General features: G+C 36.4%; 1 protein-coding gene across 3 annotated transcripts; it reads right to left on the bottom strand.

Annotated features, from left to right (window-relative positions):
• Positions 1-896: 896 nt before the first annotated feature.
• LOC119236907 (bile acid receptor-like) lies at positions 897-22,249 on the bottom strand. Of its 3 annotated transcripts, none has more exons than XM_054691042.1 (12): positions 22,134-22,249; positions 17,209-17,289; positions 11,930-12,039; positions 9,141-9,503; positions 8,108-8,248; positions 5,982-6,109; positions 5,783-5,887; positions 5,550-5,649; positions 4,753-4,884; positions 3,931-4,056; positions 3,664-3,777; positions 897-2,004 (listed from the first exon to the last, which is right to left on the bottom strand). In XM_054691042.1, exons 3-12 carry the CDS (start codon positions 11,991-11,993, stop codon positions 1,757-1,759), a joined length of 1,521 nt encoding a protein of 506 aa, XP_054547017.1. In that variant the 5' UTR covers positions 11,994-12,039; positions 17,209-17,289; positions 22,134-22,249; the 3' UTR covers positions 897-1,756. The 3 variants fall into 3 exon arrangements, with proteins under 3 accessions (XP_054547017.1, XP_054547018.1, XP_037356733.1); XM_054691043.1 differs by lacking the exon at positions 22,134-22,249 and adding an exon at positions 17,799-17,822; XM_037500836.2 differs by lacking the exons at positions 17,209-17,289; positions 22,134-22,249 and adding an exon at positions 16,807-16,939.
• Between the last annotated feature and the right edge of the window lie 792 nt (positions 22,250-23,041).

Here is a 23,041-nt window from a genome sequence, read left to right as displayed (position 1 = left end):
ATGTTTTTCCAAAGAACTTTAGTAATATTTTTAAATAACCCATTTTGTTTTATATAATTTTAATCTATCAGGAATAACAGTTTCTAATGCAATTAGAAAATTTTGAGCTAGAAGGGATGATACAGTTTAATTACTTCATTTCATTTTTTAAAAAACTGAGTCTAAAAAACCTCTAAAAAGATAAAATTCTCTCTTCAAGAGATATACCAAGAATATGCACAAGATATCCCTCCTGAGCAATGACTCATACATCTAATTAAGATTTTTTTTGAGTATAAGTTCAAATTCCAATAATTTGTTTTACAACTGAAATTTTTAACTACAGAATTTATTTTTTTATCGAAAACCAAATGGTGCTACTAGTATTAAATTCACCAGTTTATTTATTTACATCCAGTCTTTCAAAACAATGGTGGCACCATAGAATTTCTCAATTTCATCTATTTCACTTGAAATTTTTAATGTGTAATTTATAACCTGTCCTAGCAAGGATTAAAATATTTTTGGAGGGTCTCCCTGGAGGCACAGGGGTTAAGTCTCAGCACTATCAAGCTAGGGCAGCCACTGTGGCATGAGTTCGATCCCCCACCAGGCAGATAACCTACATGGCACAGCAGACCTCTCCTGACTCACCTGAGTGTATTGCAGTAGATCTACCTGTTTTGCTCCCCACTCTGTCTCTGGTGAATCCTCTCACCACCACCTAACCTCTGGCCTACACCCCTGTTCTTGTATGCATAAATAAATAAAATAAATATTAAAAAATGTAAAATATTTGTGGAGATATTTCAGGTTTCTACAAATTTTATTTTTCTATAAAACGTCTTGACAAAAATTTTTAAATATTGTCTACCAAAATGAGCAGTAAATTGTACTAATTTTCCAATACATGTTAAAATGTTTTCATGATTTGTCATTTTGATTTTTTCAATATCTTGTCACCACAAATTTTTTATTTGGTCTTATAAAAAAAATCTCATTATCTAAAAACATTAAGAAAAATAAAACAGAGGGCCTCCCTGGTGGCACAAGGGGTTAAGCACAGCACTATGAAACAATCCTCAGCCTCTGCAGCACGAGTTCGATCCCTGGCCGGCTAGGGAACAACCCACACGGCACAGGGGACATCTCCTGTCTCTCCCACCGCTCCCCTCAGCAGTGTATTTCATTCAATCCGCCTGTTCTGTTCCCCACTCTGTCTCTGGTGAATCTCTCACCCACCACACCTCTGGCCTGTACCTCAGCTCTTGTATGTATAAATAATAAATCTTTTAAAAAAGAAAAAGTATAACAGAAAATTTGGTTCCTCTTTAATAATTCACAAAATGCTTTAACAGGAATATGTTTAAATGTCCCTTACCCATTAATCTGGCCAAATTACCTTTATTCTGGTTACATAATTAACAGCCTTCTCAATGTCTCTATATTTCCATCCCATTTTCTACTAAAATGAGAAAAAGAAAAGTCTCTTGGGGTATGAACTCTAATTTTGTACTATTCCCTTTTGAAGGAACCATGCAGTAAAAATAAGCCATAGCTTCTTAGTTGAATCTTGAAAAGAACCTAGAAGTCCCTCTGGTGGCAGACCTATGTTCCACAACATTTGATGAGCACTGATGGTGTCCATTTTGGGCAAAATTGCTATACTAGTAACATAGCAATCCTGTTCTTGTTTTTCAACTTGGTTATTCTATGATGATAGGATAAGCAACCTAGATTTAAGAAGTTTACAGATAAACCACAACATTTTAAAATTTCAGCACTGGGAATACAAATCCCATTTCTCAGAGAACAAACTAGCCAATCCAGGGTCCTTTGTTTTCCAAGTGCTAAGTATTTCTGAGTGGTTGTGATTCAGTGTTCTCAGTTCAGTGAGCCTCCCTATGAGATGGGCAAAATGCTGTAGGTCTTCTGGATGATAAATTTTTGAATATTTGTACAAAATTTGTAAGACTGGTTCTTGTAAATTTTCCACATGTTGCTTATTTGTAAGGCATGGACGATCTGAAAAACATAAGATACACCTTAATGAATACAAAACAATGGTAATGAATTCAATTAAAATAATAGTTTTTAGGGGTCTCTCTGGTGGCACAAGGGGTTAAGTCTCAGCACTATCAAGATATCTATCAGCAGCTACTGCAGCATGTGTTCGATCCCCAGTCAGGAAGCTAAGCCACATGGCGCAGCAGACCTCTCCTGTCTCGCCTGCTGCTTCCCTCAGCAGTGTATTTCAGTCAATACTGTTCTGCTCCCCACTCTGTCTCTGGTGAATCCTCTCACCCCGATGCCCCCCTACCCCAGCACCTCTGGGCCTATACCCCATCTCTTGTATGTATAAATAAATCTTTTTTTTTTAATTTAAAAAGTTTTTAAATAATAAAAATAGCAAATAGTTTCTACACCTTAATATATGCCAGATATTATGCTAAGTAACTTGCTGCAATAGCTTCTTTAATCTTCCTAATACTCTATAAAGTTAGTTCTATTATTACCACCACTTTTCAGATGATCTACTAAAACTTAGAGAAGTAATCTCCATGAGTCAAATATTAAAAGAAGGGTCAATTAGTAGTTATAAGAATATAAGATTAAGTTTCAAGATTATTTGAAACTTAGAGATTTTCCCTGAAGGTCATCACTAAGAAAATGGCATACCTTCTTAAACCTATGGCTGTAAAATATAAGAGCAACCACAAATTCCTTAATTGTTAAGTATATTTATTCATTCATCCAGACAAAATTTCCTACCTTCACTATGAGGAAAGAGACATATATAGATTTTTTAAATATATATGACTGTGACAACTTTCATAGAGAAAAATAAAGGTATAAGAATTTAAGATGATGGGTAGTAGCTATTTTCTAAGGGATAATCAGAGATGGCATTTAACAGAGATCCAAGATGGTGAAGGAGGGAACTAGCTATATGGGGAAAAAACTTTCCAAATATATTTATCAAGTATAGTAGAACTTGTCAAGGGAATCTGCTTAAATTTTCAAGGATCATATACATCAAACGCAATGTGGCTGTGATGCAAGCAAAAAGGATAGTCGGAGGCAAGAGAGAACTTTGGTTTTACTCTGTATAAAAGAAAAAGCCATTGAAGGGTTTTGAGCAGAAGAATGAGATGATCTGGTTAATGTTTCCAAAGAATCACTGTGGCTACTGTATAGAAAATAGACTAGGGGGCTTCCCTGGTGGCGCAAGGGGTTAAGCACCACACTATGAAGTGATCTGCAGCCTCTGCAGCATGAGTTTGATCCCTGCCGGGCCAGAGAGGAACTCACATGGTGCAGCAGACCTCTCCTGACTCACTGACTGCTCCCCTTAGCAGTGTATTTCAGTCAGTCTGCCTGTTCTGTTCCCCACTCTGTCTCTGGTGAATCCTCTCACCCCCAGCATCTCTGGTCTGTGCCCCAGCTCTTGTATGCATATATAAATAAATCTTTAAAAAAAAAGGAAAATAGACTAGGGCAGAAGCAGGAAAGCAAGTTAGGCAGTATTTTGGATTAACCTGACAAGTAATTGAGTTCTAGGTATATTTTGAGGCTAAAGTTGCATGTTTGATTTAGGTATAAGATAAAGAAAAATGATTTCCATCATTTCCTCATGTTTTCATTGCCAAACAAACCAAGTTTTTACTCATAAATCATTTTTACCTGAAAAAAATACAATTGTTGCTGCAAGCAGAGCATATTCAGTATTAGTAATATTAAGCTCACTCATTCTTTTGTAGAAGTAGAACAGTGTAGTAATAAATTCCTCAGCAATCCCTAAAAAAGATTAATATCAAATGTATTTTCATCAGTCCATAATGAAGAATCAAACATATTGTCATTACCTTTTTTTCTCAAAGCACGGTAACAAAATAAAATAATAGATCTGACCAATCTTTTCCACCCAATAGTTTGTAATTTATACATTACCAGTTAGTCCAGTTGAAAGACAACCTCCATTGTATATTGTTTCCATAGAATAAATAACACTTCTATCACCACTCTGATCATGAAAATTCAGTGAATGAGCTGAATGATTTGATATTTTCATGGTACCTAGTAAAAGGGAAAAATGTAAAATTTGTTTTTTTTTAAATATTTGTATAGATAATAAAAGCAATCTCTCTAATCTCTGTTAGGAAACATTCCCAACAAATGGTAGCTTTAAAATTATTATTACTAAGGGCCTACCTGGTGCCACAGGGCTTAAGGTCTCAGTGCTAACAAGCTATTGCCAGACACTACGGCATGAGTTTGATACCCAGCCAGGGAGCTGACCCACATATGGTGCAGACCTCTCCTGTCTCTCCCACTGCTCTCCTAAGCAGTGTTTTCCTGTGGGTCTCCCTGTTCTACTCCCCACTCTGTCTCTGGTGAATCCTCTCACCCCACCCTTACCTCTGGCCTATACCCCAGTTTTTGTATGCATAAATAAAAAATAATAAATCTTTAAAAAAATGACTAAGAGGCCAGATTAGTTCATATTTTATATAAAAATTACATAGTAGACACTCCAAAAATGTGTTTTCCATGATTCTATAGAGTAGCTTTCTTTAGAAGAAAAGCCAAAAAAGCTAGACCAATGAATTGGAAAACTATTGTAAACATCTATTATGACGTTCTTAGTCATACACAAATTAGATAAATAAAAACATAAGAAAAAAACTACTGTCTATGTAACTATGTAAACTATGTAATAATGTTACATAGTTTGTTACTAAATTCAGTAGTACTACAAACATTAAGATCCACCTTTTCCATGTTCAGAAGTTGATGAGAGACATGCTTTCTGACTGTAAAGTTGGGCCACATGAAGGAACATCACTTCAGTTTTTGATTCCTTGCATAATGCAGTCTGATCCTCTTTGGTCAAATTTTCAAATCCTTTAAGAAAATATCACATAATTATTTGAAATATTAGATGATGAAAAGATAATTTTCAGATGAAGAATTTGAATATTTGTCATTTGAATATTTTAAAATATATACATTTTTGCCCATCTGATTAAAGCTGATAAAATAAATTTTTTGCATTTAGAAGCAGTTTGGTAGAAAAATAGAGGTTATTTTCTTTAAAAGTCCACTTCCTTTAAAACAAGGAACTTTCTGGGTCTCCCTGGTGGCCTAGTGGTTAAGCCTCAGCACTGTCACAACTACAACCTGAGTTCGATCCCCTGACAGGGAGCTAAACCACATGGCACAGCCCACCTCTTCTGTTTCACCCTCTGCTCCCCCCAATGATGTAATTCAGTGAATCTGCTTGTTCTGCTCCCCACTCTGTCTCTGGTGGATCCTCTTAAGCCCCATGCCTCTGGCCTACACCTCCATTCTTCTAATAAAAAAATAAATATAAAACAAGGAACTTTCTTCAAATTAAGGATTCTAAGACCTTGGTAGAGAATGTGATGTGGTAACATCCACCCGAAGAGGTGGGAATCCTATATTTCTGTTATCATGTGTAAAGTTGTAAACCAATGTTAGCTCTCTAAAAAAATTATTTAAAATAAATAAAGTTTTAAATGAATTCTTCCCAAAAGTGAAATGATTACCTGGGAGTCCCTTCGTAAAATCCATTAACCCCTGTATGTGCAGTGCAACTGTCTCTGAGAGTCGTAAAAAGCTCAGTTCAGGATTTGCATATTCCTGAAGCTAACCAACACAAAGACATGATTAATAAACTTTACTTCCTTTCAAATAACTGTTTAAAATTTAAACTGTTATGTTTATGCTCCTATTCTCTAACAGAATTATGAATGATTTCTTGCCACTAAGGAACACATACAAATTTCTCTGTTTCTTCTAAAGGAATTGTATATTTTTGATGAGCAATCACAATGTTGTTAATGAACTGATATTCCTCTTGAGTTAGTTCCATGCTTTCCTGAATCTGTAAGAAAATATAGGAGGGAACCAAGAACACATATTTATTAAACAAGACATCATTGTTATAGAAATAAAAAATGTTATGAGAAATGTCTTACCACTTTCCCAGACGTGGTAGATGATACCAGCTTGTCTGCCCTCTCCTCTTCTACGCTGATGTTAGAGTTATTCTGCTTAAAGTTCTTTCGAAGTCTCTTCGATTTGCATTGGACTTCTGTGAGCAAACCTGTGATATTACAAAAGTTTTATGAAATGTCCTGGGTAAGCAAATAATATTACAGGATTTGAAGAAATTTTTCTTATTTTGTGCAAATATATGATCATAGACTTGTCTTTTTTTTTTACAAAGAAGCCTTCTTCTGAAGCAACTATGTACACAATTAAATTTACTACACTACTTACTCCTTTCTTTTGACAATTATCTGCTTAAAATTATATAGTCATCCTAGCCATAAATTAAAAATTAATTTTGCATCTCCAATTGTAAAGTTAAACCATTTTATTAGAGAAATTTCCATATTTTATCTTGGAAGCAACATAGAATATCAATTGGTACAGGAGTTGAACAACCTTATCTATGTGTCTTTATCCTTGTTTTTTAAAGCATGAGATCAGAACTATATCTTATGATTTTTTAAATGCCCTAAGTTCTTTCCTTATGATGAGAGACAAAGGTGTTTTGTTATAGCAGCCAAAGCAGATGTGGATAAAGTAAAGGATTCACGTTAGTTTTAATAACTTTAAAAAATCGACTCCAGGGGCCTCCCCGGTGGCGCAGCGGTTGAGCGCTGGGTTGCGAAGCTGCCCGCGGCCTCTGCGGCGCCGGTTCGATCCCCGGCTGCTCCCCGGCCACCAGAGGAGGGTCCCACATGGCGTGCAGACCTCTCCTGCCGCCCGCTGCTCCCCTCAGCAGTGTACTTCGGTCCTTCTGCCTGCTCTGCTCCCCGCTCTGGCTCTGGTGAATTCTCTCACCCTCCCGCGCTTCTGACTGTACCCAGTGCATGTATAAACAAAACAAACAAACAAACCAGCAAACAAATAAATAAAGCATGCCTCTATAAAAAAAAAAAAAAAAAAAAAAATCGACTCCAACCCCAGAATTTAATATATTAGGAATCATTTTGGTAAAGAACTTTGAAGGGTTGGAACTTTATTATAATAAGTAGTATAATATAAACAAAACATTGCATTGGTATTGCAGTACAATATAAACAAAACATTGCATTGCAAGAGTATATTGAATAACGCAATATCAAAATTGAAGATTATTACAGCAGTTGAAAGTAGATTGAAATAAATGAGAAAAAGTTCAAATGGCCATAAAATTAATAAAATGGTATAAGTGCAAGATAATAAAAGTTTGCATAAGGCTATATTAGACATAAAAGAAAACATAAGCATACTCTATAAAGAAAAATGAATGTTTAAATTACTATCAGATTTTGAACCCTGGGTAATAGGAGAAATTGAAGAAATAATGCCAAAATCTTAGTATTACTATGAGGATCAAATGACATCATGTAATTTGTACACTGTGAAGCTGTCTGCAGCCTCTGCAACAGTTTCAATTCCCAGCCCACCAGGGAGCAAACCACATGGCACAGCAGACCTCTCCTGTTGCACCCACTGCTCCCCTCAGCAGTGCTTTCAGTGTGTCTGCCTGTTCTGCACCCCACAATGTCTCTGGTGAATCCTCTCACCTTCCTGCACCCCAGTTCTTGTATAAATAAATATATAAATAAAATCTTAAAAAATATAAAATAAATAAAATTTAAAAATCACAATGAACATAGAAGGGTCTTAAAAAACTTAGTTACTCTTCTGCCTGTTAAGCTGAGCTTGACACCTATATGTTGTTAGCAGTGTCCACAACCCAGGTATCATGTACGCTCTAAAGATACAAGACAGAAAAGGGGGCATTGTTACTCTAAAATTCTGCTCTTTCTAGATCATGACATAATTTTGGATTAAGTAATGTGAAAAAGGATTTCCAATTAAAAATGAAAATATGATTATTAACCAAAGTTAGAGCAATACAATATAGAATGTGGTATGCAGAAACACTTACCTGGATTGGTTAACTCTTCTAACTTCAAAGCTGCTAAACAAATACCTTAAATCCAAAATGTATATTGATCTTCAAAATGACAACACGAATAGAATGTATTAAATTCTGAATAAGGTAAGAAAAACTAGAATCGTCAAAAAACATAGTGGCACTTACATTCTGCCAACATTCCTACAGCCTTACACTTTTTCAGTCTGCACTCTTGACACTTCCTACGCATGTACATGTCCATTTCACAATGACCACCGTTCTTGCACCTATATACAGCATTTTTGGTGATGCTACGACGAAAAAAACCTAATAAAAAAATTTTTAATTTTACTATTAGGTATTTTTAATTGTTGTTCTTATTCATATATACCTTCATATTAAAGTAATCAACTAAATTATTTCCATAAAATGTTTTTCCCTTGGTTTTTAATGCCTGTTTATCCAGATCATTGTTTTGACCCTCTCCTTTTTAATATTTCTATTTCAAGGTTCTTTTTTTCAATAATCACTTTTTAAAGTACACATATACTTGCCAGCTATTCATTGAACTGGTACTTCATTTATTGTGGGCATAAACTTGGCTATTCTTTGCAAGGTTGAGTTGTGAGATTTGAACAGTAAAACTTCACACTGAACTTCTACCTAGGGCTGTATTGTTCTAATCATTTCCAGGTTCCATCCCAATATTAGGTTTGTGAATCAAAACAACGCAGAAATGTTTCAAAACCTCAGACTTCATCAAAGATTGCTTTACTCTTTGAAAATGACATTGTTAAGAACAATCTCCACTCCCGTTTGTTTTCAAAACAACATTCCAAAAAAAGAATCGTAGAAGTCATTTAGTTTCATTTTTCTAAAACATGAATTTTTATCAGCCACATGAGAAGATGTAATCGTTCAAATCTTTTTAAAGATTGTATTCTATTCTAACATAAGATTCATCTAAAAAAGTGGAAAACTGCTCAATAAACATTGGCTTTTATTTAAATATAAAATATAAGTGTGGATCAAAAATGAAATGAAAACTGAACCAAATTTTATTACATTCCATTTTCAAGTCTTTGATCCAACAAACTGATCACCTTTAACATATCAATGATTCTCCCTTGTTTTATATTTTCACATTTTAAATAATAATAACATTTTATCTCTCTCCAGTGAACACTGGGATTTTAGGCATTTTTAACTTTATCCTTACCTTTGCAACCTTCACAAGTAAGCGCGTTATAATGATATCCTGAGGCTTTATCACCACAAACTACACAGAATTCTTCCTGTCCCTTAATTCGTATGGAAGAATGAGTTAGTCTGGACCTTTTGATTCCAGGATATCCATCTTCAGCATCAAGGGCAACCACATACGTAGGTTTATTTAGTTCACAATAACCAAGTCCATAGTCTCCACCGCTGAACTGTAAATCCAAGCTGTAAGTGTTGAAATGCCTTGGTAAAGATGGTGACAGCAGAGCTGACGGAAACTGGACAGTAGAATACTGGCAATAAGGTGATTCTTGGAAATCAGTGTCATTCAATTGATAGTTGATTTCCTCTGGCAAAATATCTAGTTGTTTTTTTGTTTTTTAACAAAAAAGAACACATGGCCAAAAGTCAAAATTTCATATTTGTTTTCAAATTTCAAAGAGCTTTATATCCAACAGAGGTAGTCCAATATGCCAACTCTATCCCACGGACTTGCCGTCCATCATGAGAAGCAGATAGTAAATTGAATTGCAATGCATGAAAAGTGCTGCCTTCCCAGAGGTATGGAGAGGTTGCTCAGGAGCTGGGAGAAAGGGCAATAATTGCTAATGGCTTACCTACCAATCTAGCCTCCCTTCTTTTTCTTTTTTTTTTTTTCTTAAGATTTATTTCATTTATACAAGAACCTGGGTACAGGCCGGATTAGAGGGAGGGTGAGAGGATTCACCAGAGACAGAGCGGGGAACAGAACAGGCAGACTGACAAAATACACCGCTGAGGGGAGCAGCGGGCGAGACAGGAGAGGTCTCCCGTGCCATGTGGGTTGCTCCAAGGCCGGCGGGGATCAAACCAGCACTGCAGAGGCTGCAGACAGCCTCACAGCACTGTGCTCAACCGTCTGAGCCACCAGGGAGGCCCCCCATCCTCCCTTCTTAAGCACAAATGAGTATCACCCAGAGTCTGGAGTGGAAGAACATTTTCCCCATTTTCTGCATTGCTCTTATTATGGGTCACTACTTTCAATGCAATCAGTTCCACAGAAAGATGAATGAATGAATCATCCCACCCACCCCCTAAACTGAAGTACAATTTTACCAGTTATCTGGCTATTTCAAGACATAATTTTTTTTGAAACCACCATTTAAAATATCTTAATAGCCTACCCTCCTTTGCCATTTGTAAACCTGATTTAAATTACTAGATTTTTTTGTTTGCTTTGCTGTGTTGCAATTACCTGGAGATGAATTCACCACAGGGCTACTAGAAGAATGAAACAAAATATGGTATGTAAAAGCACAGATAAACTATACAATGAAACTTCATTATTACTATGCGCTCCAAAACAACAGCTTACTTTTGCTTTCTGGAGAATTAAGAGCTCTAAATTCAGAGAATTGACTCCAAAATGATGGAGGAATACTTAGTTATTCTGCATCTGTAACTAGTAATATTTGTAGTTTTTATAGTGTTGACTCACCAGGTGATTAGACTTAGTCTGATCCTCAAATTCTACCATCAAAACTGATAAACAGGGCCTCCCCTGGTGGCGCAGGCGGTTGAGCCCAGCACTATGGGGCTGTCTGCAGCCTCTGCAACACCGGTTCGATTCCCGCCAGCAGGCAAGGGTCCCACATGGCAAGCAGACCTCCCCTGCTTCTCCTGCTGCTCCCCTCAGCAGTGTATTTCGTCAGTCTGCCTGTTCTGTTCCCTGCTCTGGCTCTGGTGGGTCCTCTCGCCCTCCCACACATCTGGCCTATACCCCAGTTCTTATATAAGTAAATAAATCTTTAAAAAAAAACCTGATAAACAGTATACTTTTTATTCCATTTGCAATCTTATAGCATCCAGCCCAATGTTAACCTGGATATAAGGTTGATATATTCTGATAGAAGAGCATGATGTAAGAAGGAGAGCTGGTAGAAGCAATGTAACTTTTTGTTAAAGAGGACCTTTTTTGGATGAATGTCAAGATTGAAGAATACCAGCTGACGTTCCATTGACATTAAAATTAGAGTTCAAATTAAAAGAAAATGGCAATTAAAATTAAATTTAGGGCCTCCCCGGTGGCGCAGCGGTTGAGCGCTGGGTTGCGAGGCTGCCCGCAGCCTCTGCAGCGCCGGTTCGATTCCCAGCTGCTCCCCGGCCACCGGAGGAGGGTCCCACATGGTGCGCAGACCTCTCCTGCCGCCTGCTGCTCCCCTCAGCAGTGTACTTCGGTCCTTCTGCCTGCTCTGCTCCCCGCTCTGGCTCTGGTGGATTCTCTCACCCTCCCGCGCTTCTGACTGTCCCCAGTGCATGTATAAACAAAACAAACGAACAAACAAACAAATAAATAAATAAAACATGCCTCTATAAAATTAAATTTATACTATAACCTTATTCTTTTTGGAGAAAGTTCCTATTGTCTCCTGCATTCTGATTTCTATTTCCTTCCCTTTGATAGGAATCTTATATTAATTTTAAATTTTCAAGTATATTGAACAGCTCCTGAGTTACACTTACTAAATTGCAAGTGAATTAGCATCAGCTAGCTCCTAAAAATAACTGCAATTAGTATGCTAATTCTATTTTTTAAATCAATATGATTTCAAATTATTGTGTTTTTCCTTCATATTTGATTCTGTGTTACATTTTAGTATTACTGATTCTTAAAATTAATTCTATTTTTTTGTAAGGAATAGTTTAAGGTCTTTGGTTCATTGCTATTTTTTAATCTCTGCAATTAACCATAATTCCCACCAAAAAAAAGTTTTATTAACTATTATACAGTAAGTTTTTGTTACATACCATAGTACTGCTCCTGTTCAGCAAGACAGTACCCATCAGATGCAGTGACATAAGTATTTGCCATTCTCTGGTCCAATTTTACTTCTTCATCAAAAAATGCTGAAATAGAACTTAAAGAAAACAAAATTTTTAGACTATTTGAAAGTATAATTACCAAATCCGTGTGATTTTTAAAATACAATACCTTTTTTTCTAAGATTTTTTAAAATTTATTTATTTATTTATTTATACAAGAACCGGGGGTACAGTCCAGATGCACAGGAGGGTGAGAGGATTCACCAGAGACAGAGTGGGGAACAGAACAGGCAGACGGACCAAAAACACTGCTGAGGGGAGCAGCGGGTGAGACAGGAGAGGTCTGCTTCACCATGTGGGTTTCTCCCTGGCCGGCCGGGATTGAACCTGCCTTACAGAGACTGTGGACAGCCTCACAGTGTGGCGAATAACTGCCCGCGCCATCAGGGAGGCCCTCAATACCATTTTTGAAAAACAACACAATAGAATTTACATGGGACATTTATATTTATACTTTAACTGGAAAATATTAATTTTTCATATCTACACAACAATTTCTTATTGTTCAGTTCCTTACAAATAATAAACCTTAATAATAATCATTGTAGCTCTTGAAAGCACAAAGCTTTGGAGTCAGGCTTCATAAAATACTTTTACCAAATTATTTATGGGTTATTTATCAAACCTCCCTTGCCCCAGTTTCCTCAGTTGTAGAATGATAGTAAGACCTTCTTAGCAAAGTTGTTGGAAGAGTTTAATTATATAAAAATCCAGCACATTTCTTGACTTAATAACCAATTCCCATAATTGTTGTTCTAATAGTGTCAGGATCTCAGTGTTCAAAATTAAGATGAATTAAGAAGAAAAATTAGGCTTTTTAATGAAGGAAATTAAATAACAGGGAAAAAAATGACTTTCATAGCACTTTTTTAAATCATCTAAGACCTCTGTAAATATTTTCCATAGCACTGTGGATATGCTAAGCATTAAGATTAATTTTAGTTCTGCTTCTCTGATAAAAGTAGTTTGTTGACTACTGAAAGTATTTTATTTTTAATAATAAACCCAAAAATCATAAGTTGATATAAGAAAATTATTCAAAATCAAAAATTATTCCTTGTGGGAAAAACTATTAATTTGTTATTTCGTAGGAAGGAACTCTAAAAATAGTGTATCTTTAAATAGAATTAAACAGGAAATTACAGTTTAAGAAATTAGAAGTTATCAAAAGAAAATAAAGGTCATTCCAGATTCCATCCTATTTTATAGTTTCATCCTCTGTGCGAAAAGATAAAAACTGTTTTCCCTTTTAAAAAACAAAAAAAAATGAAGAAAATATGTTTTAAATCATACCAAAAGATATGCACAAGACAAATATCTGTGATAGCTTCTGCAATTAAATAGAAAAGTCTTTTATTTTATTACTCATGTGATGGGTTCACGGCTAAGATTTCTCTATAAAAATAAAGATGATTCAAATAGTAATAACTCTGAAATGTGTCTCCTTTATCATCTAATAAGATCTACATTCCTTTAAAAGTATTGAATCTTTCACTCTTCGGATATCAGAGCAGCAGTTGTAAAGAATAAATAATGGGGGCCTCCTGGTTGAGCGCAGTGCCGTGAAGCTGTTCGCAGCCTCTGCAGCGCGGATTCAATTCCTGGCCGGCCAGGGAGCTACCCACATGGCACAGCAGACCTCTCCTGCCTCACCTGCTGCTCCCCTCAGCAGTGTCTTAGGTCTGGTCCGTCTGCCTGTTCTGCTCCCCGCTCTGTCTCTGGTGAATTCTCTCACCTTCCCACACCTCTGGCTTGTACCCCATTCTTGTATAAATAAATAAACATAAAAAATATATATATGGGACGGGACCGAAAATGGTACCCCAACTAAGTACAAACTCAATATTAAGTTCTCCTTGAAAAGCAAGGACTTAAATCAATAGGATCAGCCAGTGTATACTCCTGATTTCCATTACAACAGGTCAAATGGATGTCCATATAAAAGGAATTCTGGACGTGATTGGTTTAGTTTGTATGCTACTTTTTAGCAATAATCCTGTTTAGTTCTAGCCAATTTTCAATTTGGAGTCTTAATTCTATTTTAGAAAATTGAAAGTGAATGTGAAAACTTGAAGTTGTTATTCATCCTTTTTAAATTACTGCTTTTACCATTAAGATTCATATATTTGAAGACTGAAAGTTAAAAGTTATTTGGTATTGCTTAGATATAGTGAGAGTTCATTTGAGGAATGTAACTATGAAAAATCATATGTAGCAAATTACAACAAAATTGATAATATCCTGCCATAAATATCTTATAATAATGCCACTGTTGGGGTTCATATCATAAGTAATAATGCTCTAAAGCCAAGTCTTTCCAATATTAATAAATGCCCAAAAATATTAACTAAAACAGACCTCTTTTTATTGGTTATGAACTATTTCTACTCTAGAGCATATATATAAATAGCATTAACATTAATAAGCCAATAAGATAAATACGAAATATTTATCTTTTATATGTTCCTAGTAATAGCGTTTTCTAGAGAAAATTTTTCACTAATTAAATTTTTCTTCAGACATCTAAATTCTTTACAGAAGTATTATAATATTCATGCATAGTAAAATAAAATTTTCAGAAAAAATTGTTCATCAAATTAATTCTCTTTAAAAAAAGATTTATTTTATTTACTTACACATGCAAGAACTGGGGTGTAGGCCAGAGGTGGGGTGGGGGGGAAACAGAGGTCTGCTGTGCCATGTAGGTGGCTCCCTGGCCAGGGATCTAACTCCTGCTGCAGTGTCTGGTGATAGTTTGATAGTGATGAGACTTAACCCCTTGTACCACCAGGGAGGCCCAAAATTAATCTTAAAACGCATAAGTATTAATAACTCAGAGGTATATAATCAAATTTCCTATTCTAAGTGATAAATTACAATGAGTCTGGAGTGATTGTTTTGTTATCCTTCCTACGAAAGTTATTTAAAACAAAAATAACCTAGCTAAGAGCTACAGCTTTTTATCAAGAGGATTAATTTGACATAGACAAAGTCTATATTTTTTTCCTGTAGCAAGTATAACTTTATTAAAAAACTATTTTTACAGGGCATCCCTGGTGGCACAAGGGTTAAAGTCATAGCACTATCAAGCTTTTCGCCAGACACTGCAACATGAGTTCAATACACCAGCAGGGAGCTAACCCACATGATGCAGCAGACCTCTCCTGTCTAGCCCACTGCTCCCCTCAGCAGTAATTTTCAGTAGATCTGCCTGTTTTGCTCCCCATTCTGTCTCTGGTGAATCCTCTTACCCCCCTGTCCCTCTGGCCTACACCCCCGTTCTTGTATGCATAAATAAATAAATCTTTTTAAAAACATATTTTTACAGAGTACAATAGTTATTCTACAGAAAAGATATTTAATTGCATAAGTGCCTTAACAAAAATTGTTTTTAATAAATCTTCATATATCTAAAATTTTAATTAAAATAATTGATTCCTGAATTAAAGATTCAGTTTTCACATTTTCACTTGTGTGAAATGTCACCTGGAGCATTGCATAAAATGATATAACTGAAAAGGAAGTTGTTTCACAAGAAAAATCATTTTCATTTTCATAGTAATCACTCATAAAAATCAATGAATGATAGTGCTATGTAATGTTAATTATTAAAATGTTTTTCATGGTAGGGCTTCTGAGATTATTGAAACCAGGGGAAATGAAAAAATGCATATTTGAATAACCACACAAATTAAGACTTTCTGATTCCTTTATAAGAATTTATCATTTAACTTTAGAATACAGGGAAGATTTTACATTTCTTCACTTATAGCTTTATTGTACAGTTTAAAATATGTAATTTACATTACATAAAATCACTCTTAGAGTATACAACTTGAAACTAAGTGTTGTAAACCAAAGTCACTTCCCTTAAAAATTTCATCATAAAAAAATAAAGTGTACAATTCTGTGGTTTTTAGACTATTTTCAGTGTGCAACTATCACCACCATCAAATTCCAGGGCATTGTTAATCCTCCAAATGAAATCCCACATCCATAACCAGATAACTCCCCATTCTCTGCTACCACTAATCACCTTTTGGTTTCTATGAATTTTCCCATTTTCCCATTCTAAACATTTCATCTAAATGGAATTATACATGTCCATATGTACTTTTAAATGAAAAAAGTAACATTAAATTGAGGAATTTTCACAGCTAGAAAGAGAAAATAGATTAAATATTTAGAAAATTCATGACTATAAAATTAACATTGTGTATTATTCAAATTTTGAAATATATCTTGTGTTGATTTCCATAATAAGGAATAACTTTTGAAATTACATCATCATAGCATTTTAAGCAGAAGTTTCTTGAAGTTTCTCCAGAAACTTAAATTTAAATTGAAAGTTGCTTTAAATGTGCATATAATCTACTATTTAAAAAAATAACATATATCCCGTCATAAGTTCTTGATTTAAAAGCAAGTATCATTTTAAAAATATAACGGTAAATATCATTATAAAGGGAATTACCTATAATATCAAATGCCAACTCAAGTCCAACTACAGTCCAAAATTGCCTTATCGTTCTTTAGCAGAGAACCAAATTACTGTATCTACTTTAGCTAGTTAAATTCCTCAGTTTCAAGGGGAAAATGCTTTTTAGAGTTTTTGACTAGCATAATAACAACTGGCTAATTTGTTTTGCAAAAACTAAATGACAGTGGAAACTAAAGATCTCAAAAATCCTTTTTGAAACATTTTATAGTTTAATCAGTTCAAAGTAAATTACAAACAAAATTAACACTCATATTTAACTTTGCATAAAATTCCCTTATTTTAGAGGAAACAAAATACTCACAGTTCAATATTACTATAGATTATCCTTTTCCACACAGAGTGAGCATAGATTTAGCAATGACTTCAACTTTCCAACTAGAGAAAACTGTGTCTTCTCCTTATTTATCAAGGGTGGAGCAGGGGCCCGGGGTATATTTACATTCAAGACACTCTGCAGAGCAAAGCTTCAGCTCTATCTCAGAGACAAACTTCCCACACAATCATCTTTTGGGTCAAAATGAGGGCACTTACAGCTGACATAAATAATAACCAGATCATCAGGGACAGAGGCCTTTGGGAACTTTAGGTCTCACTCCTCCAAAGTCCTTTATTGTTTACTTAAAAATATTTTGTTGTGTTGATTGAATTTGACATTATCGCATATTGGTTACAAAACAGTAGATCTCTACTGAGTAGTACATACCAGAAAGAAAAAAAACATTAACTCAATCTCCACTAATATGGGTGCTGTAACAATTCAACTTGAAGCCTATCTTCACATTACCTACAAAAAAAATTTGTTAAGCCAATTAGAAATGTAAATACTAATTCATAGACTGATACAATGTTCAATGTATACAACCCTTACATATTTTTGCCTAAGAAAAACTGCAACTTAAGTAGATAAATGATATGAAATAGATAATATGAAGTTCTCACACTAGTAAATAGCAGAAATGAAATTCAATGACAGTACAAGCAGCTGAACAGGATAAGAAGAAACTACATCATGATTGTTTTATATCATTTACATAAACAAGCTTTATATCATTTACATAAACAAGTATCATTTACATTTACCAGCTCACAGTCTCATCCCTTTAAGGCATTTATAAGGAAGCAGGGTTCCAAACATGTTCTGCCTTGAAACTCCTTTTATTCTAGTCATACTTCACCTGGCTTGATGACTCACCTGTGTTATCAGACCAGACTCCGGTCTCAGTCCTTCCCAGTTCTTTTTTCCCACTAACAGCATAGCTTCAGGAGACACCTCTATGTTTCCTGGCATCTTACCTTAGTCCATTTCTGGCTCCTGACTTCACAACTACACTGTTGATTTTATTCTTCAAGGGTCCTCATGGAGTTCTGTTAATTTTTAAATAATGAGTCTTATATCTGTGAATTTTAACCAGTGAACCAAAGAATGACAATCACAGCATTATAATTCATTTTGTTTGTTCTGAAATATTCCAAAAAGGCTCCAAATGATGTCTTCAAAGAAATGGCACACTATTAGCAGTCTTAGATCACAAAATAACGAAACCAACATGTAATACTTGATAACACTTTTGAAAAATTTAACTTCTATGTATCAGGAACATTAGTTCCTTAAGAGAACTAATGCTTTTCAGTTTTTAATTTTTTTAAGATTTATTTATTTATGCATACAAGAACTGGAATACAGGCCAAAGGCGCAGCAGACCTCTCCTGCCTCTCCCGCTGCTCCCCTCAGCAGTGTATTTCAGTACATCTGTTTTCAATTTTTGAAAGAAAGATTTATTTGACAGGTTTCACTTAGCACAATATGCCTAAAAGAAAATCACAATAAAATGAAAGATTTAAATCAAGATCTCAGCACTTCATACCGAACCCCAAACTATTTGTATTCTACCTAAAATCTACCCAATTAAATTAAAAATGTTGAAACTTATATGCCTTTGATATTATTAAATGAAACTAGCATTAATAAACATACCAAATGTGTCACTTTTAATTACAGACACAAAAAAGAACAAAATTTTTAAAGTCTTGGAAAGATGTATGAATTTAAAAATTTGTCCATTTCTTCCACGTTGTCTCCAGTTTGTTTGTATTGAGATATTTGTAGTAATATGATCTTTTGTATTTCTGCAACATCTGTTCTTTTCCTTTTTTTTCTTTTGCCTGCAGATATTCAATAATTACTCCACCATCATTTGTTGAAAAGGTGATCCTTTCTTTTTTATCCCCCACACCCCACAACAGAAAATCTGGATGAAGGCAGCTAAAGGCATTAATTAGCACCCAAACATCAGAGCCCGCTTCTCTGTGTGCCGTATTCATCCTGTCATGACCGCATGATGGCTGCCACTGCTCTGGACTCAGGTACAAAGGAAGGAAAAGGTAAAGGAATGATGTCAACAACATGTGTCCCTCTATCAAGAATAGAAAAACTTCCCAAGTAGAAACTATCCGCAGAATTTCAAAACAACCCATTAAATTCCAAGTTAGTTTCCCATCATCAACCAAAAATTATTCTAGATTATGTTTTCTGGAAGTACTTCTACCAGTTCCTGTTGTATCTTCTAACTCAAAATATCTATAGGCACCATCTATACCAATTTTACATCCTTTAAAGGCCAAGACAATTAGGGGAAGACATATGGGCATACAACATATAAACAGATAGTTGTCTTAGCTATCAGATATCCCAAATGGGATTATTTTATGCAACTACAGTCTTCCTCTGGAGGCTCAGAGGGGAAAAAAAAATCTCAAACTCCTAAAAAATATGGAGTGTTGCTTGTAATAGTCATCACGAATGATTCCAATTGTCAACCTAAGACTTTGGAAACAGGATGGAAAAGTTCAGTTAGAACAGTTACAAAGGGGATACATATCCTTGTTTATCACTTTAGGTTGTTCAGTGTTCAAACCCTCACATTAGAAGTCAATCTGGGGGTATTCTGTACAGCAGCTGAAAGAGCAAAATCAAATGAACTTTGGATCAAAAGGAGTCATCTGTTAGCCACCAAGCATGCAATCCTTGGGTTTCCTGAAACAGAACAATATCAACAGTTAACTGTCAATTAAAAGGGAGTCATCTGCTTACTTATGCCAGCCACCCCAGAACAGAAGCAGAAAGAGCAACATCAAAGAACAAATCACATCCCCCAAACTAAGTAACACACAGGTATTAAAACCTAATACAAGGGCCTCCCCGGTGGCGCAGCGGTTGAGTGCTGGGTTGCGAAGCTGCCCGCGGTCTCTGCAGCGCCAGTTCAATCCCCGGCTGCTCCCCGGCCACAGGAGGAGGGTCCCACATGGTGCGCAGACCTCTCCTGCCACCCGCTGCTCCCCTCAGCAGTGTACTTCGGTCCTTCTGTCTGCTCTGCTCCCCGCTCTGGCTCTGGTGAATTCGTTCACCTTCCAGTGCTTCTGACTGTACCCAGTGCTTGCATGAATAATAAATAAATAAAATTTAAAAAAAAAAAAAAAAAAAAAAAAAAAAAAAACCTAATACAAGTACCCCATGCATGAAACAGAGTGCTTTCCAAAACAGACCTTCCTCAATAGGAAACAGTCTTAAAATCTTGTCTTCCCCCAGCAATCAAACAAATCCAAGAATTCAAATGGCAAATATGCCCAAAACAAATGGTATAGCCAAAAATTCCCAGCAGGAAACCCATTCAAACTTAATCTAGATTAAAAACGCTCTAATTTTTCTGATCCAGACCTTGCAAAACTCCAGATTTTCCAAGACTCAGTTAAGACCACCATTCAGAGTTATTGCTCAAGACTTCTTTCACCTTAGCACCGAAGCATAAATTTGCTAATTCAAACCACCACTGAATATTTTTGGTTTGCAAAAGCCCCTGAGGCATAGATCAGGAAATAGTCACAATTAAGAGCCCAAAGTCACTTCAAAACCTAACACTATCTTCAGAATTGCTAATTAGTCCTGTAAACTAGTAGAGATCACAGATGTCCAAAGTCATGGCACCGTATTTAGTTCCAAAGAAGCACACGAAAGCACCATTTTGGAGCAGATTCTACCTTTGCTCTAGCCACGTGTTTCAACACTAGGCATCGTTGAGAAAAGCTACTAGCTATCACAGAAAAATTTCCACAAAATCAAACCTCTGAACAAAGGACAAGAAACAAATTGCACACATACACACAAAGTTTACATAAGGTGCAAGCTTTTCTAATCTCAGGAAGCAAATCTACACATATATGAAACACAAACACACTAGAGAAACACAAAACACATTTGCGCTAATGATAGCCAGTGTCATGGGGAAGCCAACTTCCACCACGAGGTGACAAACCATTGTTATAGGACAGGGAGAGGGGCAGCCCAAACCCTGCAAACCTGCCTATTCTAAATGGGTTCGGCCATCCGCCGCATCAATACAAAACACATGAGACTAATGGGAAGGATCTTTAATAAAACTAGGAAACAATACAGGAAAGGCAAAGAGTCTAGTTTCTAAATGAAGCACCCAAAGTTACCCGTCCCCTCGTGGGTAAAAGTCCATCCATATGGGATCGGCCCAGAACAAGGCCCCAAAGCCTGCTACAAGTCTAAAGCATCTTCCAGTGGGGACCCACAGAAAAGGGTCACAAACAACCGGACAAGCCCGGAAGGAAAAGAGCAAAATCAACATCAAGATAAAAGCTGCCATGGTCACCTCCCCACGGGTCTCACCCACATCTGTGTCACCCAGTCCACGACCAAAAGACAAGCGCAGTTTCTTTACTTGTCTCTAGGCTCTATGCGCCTCCTCCAGGTCTCCTGGCTCCATCCTGCTTCCTTCCTTAGTCTCTTCTACAGCTTCTCCTCTTCCTGCTCAGCTCCACCCTCCCTTGGGTGGGGCAGGGAACCTCCCCCTTTCCTGGGACCACCCTGTTACACCATGAATGGCTTATGTCCCTTTTACGTTGGGCACTAAATCTATTACAGGTCGACCAACCTATCTGCTCTAAATAGGTTCTGCCATCTGCCATGTCAATATAAAACATAGTCTTAATAAGTGCATAAGGCCTTTGATAGAAAGGAACTCGAAGGACTTCCCTGGTGGTGCAGGAGATTAAGCACAGCACTATGAAGCAATCCACAATCTGCAGCACCAGTTCGATCCACGGCCAGCCAGGAGAAACCCACATGGCACAGCAGACCTCTCCTGTCTCCCCCGCTGCTCCCCTCAGCAGTGTACTTCAGACAATCTGCCTGTTCTGTTCCCCACTCTGTCTCTGGTGTATCCTCTCACCCCCGTACCTCTGGCCTATACCCCAGCTCTTGTATGCATAAATAAATAAATCTTTAAGAAAAAAAAAAAAAAAGAAAGGAACTTTAATACAATTAGCGCGCAATAAAGGCAAGAGAAAGGAAAGAATAGATATAATTGTCTTCACACGAAACACCAAGTTACGCATCTCCTTGTGGGTAAATGCCCAGTCAAACAGGGTAGGGCCAAAGCGTGGCCACTGAGGCTCAAAAGCTTGCCACAAGGCCAAGACACCTTCTGGTGAGGACCTGTAGCAAAGGGGCAGAAGGGGCCCAGCTTGTCTGGGATCAAAGGAACAAAATCAAAATACAGGTCAAGATAAAGTCTGCCATTGTCAGCTTCCCCACAGTTCTCTCACCCAAGTCTCTGCCTCCTTCAAGTGTCTCTTTCCACGTCCTCCAAGTCCCTGTACAAATCCAAGGCCAAGAAGTAAGCGAGGCTTCTTCACATGACTCTCTGCTCCATCTCTCTCCCTTCTTCTCTTGCTTGTTTCTGCTTCCTCTCTTTGCTCTTTTTATCCCTCGGCTCTACCCTTCCTTGGGTGGGGCAGGGCACCTGAAACTTCCCCTTTCTATGGATATCACACGGTTATACCTGGAGAATATACTCCCTGCTGTGTCACCTCCAAGCTTAAAGGGGTCTGGGATTTCCTTTTAGGGTGAGGAAAATTCCACCAGAGGTGGTAGTTGCACAATACTGTGAATATAGTAAATACCACTGAAATGCTCACTTTAAAAAGTTAATTTTATGTTACAGGAATCTCATCTCAATTTAAAAACAAGAAAAGCCAGACTCTATAGTTTTAGTTCATACTAAGCAACCAAAAAGAATGTCTCTTAAAGTTGTATTGATTTTCATTTCGTGTTAAGATCAAGTAAATTCCATTTTGTGTTTTGAAGCTATTTCACTGAATTCGAAAACTAAACTAGATGTGGCTTTTAATTCCAAACTGAAACAGCAAGAAATAAAATTATAAGGTAACTGGTTTGGTTGTTTTATTTTCTCAAGTGTTTTAAAACATTTTTGAGGTTTTCAATAGTAAAAGGAAATCGTCTTTAGTACAGCTGGATAATTTCTACTTAATTGGCTTTTTCTTCTTGATCTGGTTTGAACTGTTTATTGCACTTTAGTAATTAACCACTATCAGCTTCATTAATGAAACAGAAACCACCTCCTCCTATCATTTATAAAATGCTTGTCAAACAAAAATTTAAACAAAGAATAGAATATGAGCCAAGGAACAGCTCTTTAAAAGCTACTGCAAAT

This window comes from Talpa occidentalis, unplaced genomic scaffold (assembly GCF_014898055.3).
Source record: "Talpa occidentalis isolate TD23 unplaced genomic scaffold, MPIMG_talOcc4v2.1 talOcc4.9, whole genome shotgun sequence".
Taxonomy (NCBI): domain Eukaryota; kingdom Metazoa; phylum Chordata; class Mammalia; order Eulipotyphla; family Talpidae; genus Talpa; species Talpa occidentalis.
The sequence above is the reverse complement of the archived record's forward strand: the minus strand, read 5'-3'. Positions and strand labels throughout refer to the sequence as shown.

What these genes read in the sequence shown, in the direction of transcription:
- LOC119236907 (XM_054691042.1), bottom strand. Translation starts at nt 11,993, where the DNA reads ATGGCAAATACTTATGTCACTGCATCTGATGGGTACTGTCTTGCTGAA. An exon ending in TGAACAGGAGCAGTACTATG is followed by an intron (nt 9,504 to 11,929) that starts GTATGTAACAAA and finishes AAAAACAACTAG; the next exon opens with ATATTTTGCCAGAGGAAATC. An exon ending in CTACCACGTCTGGGAAAGTG is followed by an intron (nt 5,888 to 5,981) that starts GTAAGACATTTC and finishes ATTTTCTTACAG; the next exon opens with ATTCAGGAAAGCATGGAACT.